This window comes from Leiobunum rupestre, chromosome 1 (genome assembly GCF_980474605.1).
Source record: "Leiobunum rupestre chromosome 1, qqLeiRupe1.1.hap1, whole genome shotgun sequence".
In the NCBI taxonomy this organism is placed as follows: Eukaryota; Metazoa; Arthropoda; class Arachnida; order Opiliones; family Sclerosomatidae; genus Leiobunum; species Leiobunum rupestre.
This window is the reverse complement of record NC_143384.1, coordinates 51,124,304-51,132,302: the sequence shown is the minus strand read 5'-3', so window position 1 is coordinate 51,132,302 and position 7,999 is coordinate 51,124,304. Positions and strand designations below refer to the sequence as shown.

Here is a 7,999-nt window from a genome sequence, read left to right as displayed (position 1 = left end):
TGTAAAAAGTATTTTCTACCGACGGATGTGTAAAACCCACTTTAATATGCCAATAAAATTACGTGTAAGGTTCACGTACTCCAGACTGTTATTCATGTTGATTTGACAGACTTTATTACTGTGTTATTTACAGCTATTTCATCATGTTAAATTAACATAAAATTACTTGTAATATTATAACACGGAATAAGCTGTTATATTTACAGAAACGTCTTGGCATCACCTGCTTCCAACACTTTAATGTAATTTGAACAGGGATTTTTTCTCTCAGTGTAGTAATGCTTGCACTAGCCAATAAATGGTTTATAGATTCTAGTGTTTGTTGTAATTTGCAAGGTTCGTTGTACTATGATCGTTGATCGAATCATTATTGAAAGTCAACCCGGATTATTACAAATTGGTAACGCGCAAAGATAATGGTTTTCAAATGTTCGTTACAAAATAGTCGCCGTGTTCAGATCCAGTCGCTTCCTTTGAGCCATATTCAACGCATTTCGTTCCGTAAGGTGGTGGTAAAGAGTGAATTGTCGTCTGGAAAGGAAAAAATAATAAAATCAGGTTTGAATCAGAAGCGATTGAACCATTTGTGGTTTACCCGCATGAAGGACACCATCGAATACGTATTTGGAGTTACGTAAAGGTCGACGATCGTTGATTCCGGGAAATTGTGCGGGTCGTGGATGAACACTTCCCAAAATAAGTTGCTGAAGACCAAGTCAAAGTTGTTAAACAGATCCATTCGAAAAGAGAGCGCTTAAGAAGAAATGATTATTGTGATTTACCAATTCAAATTAAAAAGTCAAATAAAAATTTTATTACTTTCATCTTCGGGTATCCAATCCGAAAACAAACCGTCGTTGTTAAAGCAACTGTTTAGAGAATAACAAATGGAAAAGTCTTCGAGAAATGCTTTCAACTTCTTATTCCTAAATTCGAGTCACAATATGAAATTGTTAATTTAGACGCTGACTAGTTTCCAAACACTTAGACGCTGACTAGTTTCCAAACACTTAGACGCTGACTAGTTTCAAAACACTTAGACGCTGACTAGTTTCAAAACACTTAGACGCTGACTAGTTTCCAAACACTTAGACGCTGACTAGTTTCCAAACACTTAGACGCTGACTAGTTTCCAAACACTTAGACGCTGACTAGTTTCAAAACACTTAGACGCTGACTAGTTTCAAAACACTTAGACGCTGACTAGTTTCAAAACACTTAGACGCTGACTAGTTTCAAAACACTTAGACGCTGACTAGTTTCAAAACACTTAGACGCTGACTAGTTTCAAAACACTTAGACGCTGACTAGTTTCAAAATACTTAGACGCTGACTAGTTTCAAAACACTTAGACGCTGACTAATTTCAAAACACTTTGCTCAAGAAGCAAAATTTACTTATAAGCATCCTACTTTTTAAAAATATTTTTAAACTAGGAATAGCGATGGCGCATAAAAAGTACATACAACGTTGAAAGTGTAATTTATAATTTGGAAAGGAAATCACTAAAATTCAGTAAAGACGCCCCAAACGATAATTAATCAAATAATTAATAATTCATCATATTTTCACTATTTCTCGTAAAAAACCCAATTGCTCATTCAAACAAAAAAGGGTGTACCGCGTCCGAAATAATTCATTGTTTTATATTAATATTCTAAATCAATAGTACTGGAGAAATTTAAGAACTTCGATAAAATCAAGAATGTATTTATTTATACTCAAGGAGAATGAATATGTCGAGACTATCGACTGACACGTTGAGGCCCTAGCAACGTCACGCTAAGGGGGGGGGGGGAAGGAGGCGGTCTTATTTTTTGCGTCCTCGCAGCAGCGTTAATCGCGTCGAAAAACGTAATTTTTAAGAACCAAGTTGAGATTGCAGTATTATTTGATTTTATTAAAGCGGAGGAGCATACCGGGGGGCGGGGGCCCCAACGGGTGGAATTGGAGATACGCTAAAAATGATCTCGACATATTCATTCTCCCTGAGTATAAATAAATACATTCTTGATAAAATCTTAACCTTTTAAGTTATATTTCTTAATTTGGGGTAGATTTTGTTTACATTCTTGATTCGTCTAATTATTATTTATCATTTTAAATTAATTGCAATTGTTGAGCACAGTTACAGTTGTAATTTCAATAGAAATTCGAACAAATTATAAAATAACGGAAATCGGTATTATTTTAATCAAAACGTTTCCCTTTCTTAGGCTGCCCTGACAATTGTGAGTTTAGTCACGCGAACAAAAAATTACCAATAATTATTTTTCATCGAGCACTGTAGTCCGTTAATTAACACATTGCTACTTAATATTTATTTCCATTGGGACTTCAATTAGAAAAATTGGTTCTTACGAGCAAAGAGAATCAATGACATTTCTCGAATACACAGGGTTGTCAATTGAGCAAGATTTAAAAATGTCCTCTGGCTGCTGATTCATTTCAAACACAAGTGAAGAATTAATTTTCAGTAGTAGGTCCTCGAGTTCCAATAACTAAACATTAAAAGAAACCAAATACAAAAATATGAGGTAGACTTCTGTAAAAGCCGTCAATAGTCTCGACGAATTCCAAATAGTAAGAGCTTCCTAATGCCCGATTCGAAAAAGTCATACGATATTGGCGGCTCTATCATTGCACTATGAAAAGACCCCTGTTATTAGAGATGGCCATGAATCTTTCCGATTCCTCGACAAACGCAACTTTAATGGAGAGCGTGGTGCCATCTATTTATGTCAAAGGAAGCTAAAATTTCAAATAGCTAAATGATAATGTCGTCAGAAAGACATTGTAGGGTATTATAGTTAGACAACCTATACTCTATTTAGTGGGCTTGAACTTAAATTATACATCCCATGTAAAATATTGTTTATAATTGCTCTGATTTATGTTATTGACCAATTTACAAACGATCCAATCAACGCGAGGGGTACCGCCTTTTTTATTTCGACGCTAGCGACATCTATTGAAAAAAGAACTACTTCACGTCGAGCCGTCATTTGCTTTAAATTTAAGGCACTTGTTCTTAAGTTCCTATAGCCTTAGAAAAAATATTTCTTAAGCTTATCGAAGCTGATAAGCTGATAAGTACATCGTCATTGTCGATAAATCATGAAATTATTTTAAAAACATTATATTGAAACACATGGTCCTAACAAGTTTCCTAATATAAAGGACATGAGCGGATTAACATGGGAAAATCCCTCCCCCCCCCCCCCTAACGATTTTGATGAAATTTAGCACAGATGTAAGAATTCCTGCAAAGTTTAAGATCTGACAAAGTTTGTTTTCAAGAGATACAGGGGCGAGTAATTTGCGCATTTTCCAGATATTTTCAATGGGAAAATGGGAACAATCACACAAATCCGGTGATAGAGCTAAATCCGCTCATCTCCTGAATATAAAACTACTTAAGGGTGTTGCTCATGATATTTGGAGGCAGTGTTTGTAATTTAGTCGAAATCTTTAAGGTCCTTTTTGATAAATCATCGGGTGTTTGATTGTTCCCATTTTCCCATTGAAAATATCAGGAAAATGCGCAAATTATTCGGACCTGTATCTCTTGGAAAACAAATTTTGTCAGATCTAAAACTTGGCATGAATTCTTACATTGATATATAAAGCATCTGTGCTAAAAAATCGTTACGGGGGATTTTCCTTTGTTAATCCTCCCATGTCCTTTAAATTGAAAATACTAATAACCTATCGTCTTTTGACTGTGGCTTCCTTGTGACTAGATAATTAAAGGGGAACGGCCAAGCTTTTACAAATATGGCCTTATTTCCGTACCAAAAGATTAACAAGACGTTCAATATACCAAAGATAATTTAAACTCGTACCCTAGATTCGAAATCACTCTCTCGCGCGTTGCCGATAGCGTTTACCCACTTCCCGCCGGAACTCAGAAAAAATTCGCTATATAGCGCGGCAACGCGTGATCGATATTGGCCGTGCCGCAACCGATGGAGCCCGATTTTTCTGAGGTCACATGACAGAAAAGGGTAAACGCTTCGTAACAAAACCATCAATGTGAAAGCTCTCAGTATTCGAATCTAGGGTACGAGTTTAAATATACTAACACGTACCTTTTTTTGTCTTGAAAAATAGCTTTTGGCCCAAAAAGTTGATACGAAAAATAACACCAGGTGTTTGGGTTTGAATTTTCGCCGCCATCTTAGGGGCTGCCGCCAGTGCCCCTAACCCCGTATGAGCGATTTGCGAACTATCCTAACTTTTAAAATCGCGCAATTTAGGCTTAGGTCTCTTAGAACTGGAACGCGCCGCACGTGCAAAACCTATTTTTTGTGTTTAGCAGCGCGCACTTTTACGTTTTTTTTCTGTCTCACCGACTTCTCACCAGGTGTCGCGGCGGATGCGCGCTTTTCGATTTCCCGAAATATCTTTATTTTATTAAAAATTAACCACTCAATATTTTTTGATGCGGTTTTCGCCATAAATTTTAGTTTTTAATGGGCTACAGGGCTATTTAACTGGTTTAAGTTTGACCGTTCCCCTTTAAAACGTGCCCCAATATATCTAAAGTTGGAGGTGATAAATCCAGACAATTTGCAGAGAGGGACAGAAGGTTGTATAAAAATTTCAAATTATTTAATCTTCTGTCACCCCATTCTTTTTTAAACACACTATCTTTGTATTTTTAATAGCAACGCTAAAAGAATATTTTGGCTAAATAACATTTTCAGGCACTTATTTCCTGACCACTTGCATTGTATATTAATCCTAAAAAAAAAAGATATTTTCTTTACCTGATCACTAGTAACCTTTTCCATTTTCGTGAACTTGTTACTATACTTATAAATTTCACTGAATTTCCATCTGTTAAAATATGATTAACTGAGATATTTAACTTTTTCAATTCTAAATTTTTTAATAGTACGGCACGGTTAACCTATCACTATCAAGATTTTAATTTAAGGAGTAGTTTATCAAATCAATATTTTAACAATTTAAACTATAATGAGGAACTGTTGCTATTTTTGTGGTCCAATCTTCTGACTTATAGTCCAAGGGACTAAAAGCGTCTCGCTTAAGCAGTTCCATTTTGCTGATCCGTATACAACCGAAAACTGCAGAAATAGCGAATTTTACAGAATAAAATATTTTGGCCAAACCGTTTGTTAATACATGATGAACGCCAACAGATCCTAGCCTAACAACACCTAACCAAAATAAACATTACGCAAATAAAACTACTCTCATTTTAACAATATGTAAAAAGAAGAGAAGCGATAAAAATTTTTTATAAATAAGTGCTTTTTATACAGGGTGTCCATTAAAAAAAAAACAAAAAATTGATAAATAACCGAAAAACTTTTTTTCATTTAAAATTTCTATGGAACATTCCTCGTGCAGGGGGACATTTAATAGTGTAAAATTTAATGACCTTGAAGAGATGGTTCAAAGTCATTCAATTTTACACTATCTCGAGAATAGGTTTACGGATTTAATTCCAATTAGAAAGTTGTTGCCAATCAGAACGGATAAATTAAAGGTTAATGAATTCAATGTTTGATAATAAAATAATCTGATTAGTTTTAATGCGACTAAATCAAATAAATACTGAGCAACGGTTCAATTATGCCACCGTCGGCTACGATACATGCTTGAGCTCGTTTAACGACGGAGTTCAATTATTCTAAAACTTGTAGTCATGACAACCAATCTTACAGAAATCAGGATTAGCGGGTTCAATGGGATTCGGTCCAATAGCATAAAAGCTAAGATGAAGATTCATCATTATGGTTTTTGTAATTGACACGGATAAGTCCAATATTAAGCGTTTTTGAGAGAGAGAGAGTTATGAAATAAGCTAATAACATAGTTTGTTATATTTATTATTATATATATATTGACAATGATCCGGGATTAGACAATGAAGTATCTGTAAATGGCTGTATAAAATGACGCTTACTGTCATAGCGTTCTGCTCGACTAAAAACCAAACTTTCAGGAATAAATTTCTCTATCTGAACATTTTTTAAACATATTATTATGTTTTTATTGAAGAAAACAACTAACCCGTTTTTTGAACATAATGTGACGCTGGGTTTGGAAATTGTTTTGGGAAATACAACTTCCACGTTCACACTTGACGGATATTCGATGTACAGGAAAAAATATGCGTAGATACTGTAGAAAAAAGCCATGGTACAAACGATAAACAAAATTCCTCGGCTTATTTGGAGTCTGTTCCCTGAATTGCACCTCGATGGGATGGCTTTTCGATTCTTGTTACCAGAGAGCTTTTGCTGGCTGCTTCTTTTCAACCTTGCATCTGAGGCCTGAATTATTGAACCTCTTCTAATTTGCCTGTTTATAATTTAAATTATAAAAGGAATTTTATTTAACCGATAACAGAAAGATCTATCTTTAGAGGTAAAGCAGGAGATAGGTACAGATATCAGATTCTATGTTTTTGGTTAGATCTCAAAGTCATTATACCACAGCCATAGATCTTTGAATACATTTTTAGGTGCATTTCGCAAACTAACCACTATTTCTTTACTTTAGCAGGAATTTCAGCTGTAACCTCGACTTGTACATTGCCTTATATATTAACCACCAAACGAAGGCGTTTTCATTCTCATCAGTCAAAAATAGTCTTACTATTCCCAGCATTATCTCTATCCTAGGGTGATTTTATATGACTTTGGGACTGTGAGAGTAGTTTTCCAAATTCAATATTGAAAAATTAATCTTATATTCCTTAACTCATTCTACGGGTGATTGCAATCGAATGTTTTGTGTCCGAGATTTTTAAGGAAAAAATTTACAATTTAAAATGCTACATTCATCCAAAGTCAACTAACCATTTGCTTTTCTAGTTCCGGATTATTTGAAACCAAAAGAATCAGTAGCGCCACCAAGCGTAAGTTCTTTAAACTAAAATCTAGGGGATAGGAACAAGAGCCAGAGGGCCCAGTGAAAATAATTATCAGTTTTTGCACTTTTATGAACGTGTGGTGACTGACAGAACGAAGTAGGTAAATCAAATCTTGAGCTTTCATCGTTGTTTCTTATGGGTTATATTAAACATATACAAGCGTTTAACTTAAAATTATATCAATAAAGTCTTGGTTGCACGAAATTTTAGCTATGGATAATTAATGATTCATTAGAAAGAGCAAACATTTTATAGCAAGTACAGAAAATTTCATCAAAATCTGTAAAAGCGGTCTTTGAATTATAATAAAAAGAAGTCAAAATGCGAGAAATCAAGTTTTTCGGCGAATTTCCAGATTTCTAAAATTATTTTCGGCACCCGTGACGTCAGAAAATGCGAAGCGCATCATTTGCTAATTGTATGTAATACATTTCTTTACATCTGGGATTAAAAACCGGCTGATTTAACACCTAGGAAAAAATCCTACGCAGTAGTAATTGAAATAGGCATACACCAAGGGGGTCTCGACTAAGAAGGTCTTGACCAAGAAGATGTTTGAAAAAATCAAACCACCCTTTTTTACGAACCTTGGGCATACCATGGACCAAATATTAACGGAACTCCCTTTTCACGGATTTTTGACGCGGTAGGCGCGGCCTAAAACGGAAAACTTACTGAGGTACAACAGAATTCTTGAAAGCGCTTTCAGAATTCAGTTCAACTATCATTCCGAGTACTGTCGTCTGGCGCCGATTTTCCGAAACTCTAAAACAAAAATAAACGCGTTGTATTTTTCGCGTTTCGTAAAAATTACAAACTAAGGCTTAGCTTATTTATTTATATAAAAGTTTTAGCCAGAGTTTTAGCGTATTTATTTATGTAATAAGGCTTAGCGTATTTATTTATATAATTATAACTATAAACGATATGAACTCAAACCAAATGGAATTTATAAAATTACGTTTAGAACACGATCATCCATATTACTAGTCTGGTTTAAAATGGTGATGTAGGCAATTTTTAGATTTAAGTCTATTGAATTTTTTACATATTTGAGCAGAGAGTGTCCTCCTTCGCGACGATTGCATC

General features: G+C 34.8%; 1 protein-coding gene across 1 annotated transcript; it reads right to left on the bottom strand.

Annotated features, from left to right (window-relative positions):
* Positions 1–279: 279 nt before the first annotated feature.
* Positions 280–6,363, bottom strand: LOC149963192 (uncharacterized). Its single transcript, XM_090170507.1, has 6 exons — positions 6,046–6,363; positions 4,773–4,842; positions 2,362–2,501; positions 820–926; positions 596–753; positions 280–531 (listed from the first exon to the last, which is right to left on the bottom strand). Exons 1-6 carry the CDS (start codon positions 6,171–6,173, stop codon positions 424–426), a joined length of 711 nt encoding a protein of 236 aa, XP_090026633.1. The 5' UTR covers positions 6,174–6,363; the 3' UTR covers positions 280–423.
* Positions 6,364–7,999: the final 1,636 nt, after the last annotated feature.

What these genes read in the sequence shown, in the direction of transcription:
- LOC149963192 (XM_090170507.1), bottom strand. Translation starts at nt 6,173, where the DNA reads ATGGCTTTTTTCTACAGTATCTACGCATATTTTTTCCTGTACATCGAA. An exon ending in GTCATTGATTCTCTTTGCTC is followed by an intron (nt 927 to 2,361) that starts GTAAGAACCAAT and finishes ACTCGAATTTAG; the next exon opens with GAATAAGAAGTTGAAAGCAT. An exon ending in TTGGATACCCGAAGATGAAA is followed by an intron (nt 754 to 819) that starts GTAATAAAATTT and finishes TTTCTTCTTAAG; the next exon opens with CGCTCTCTTTTCGAATGGAT.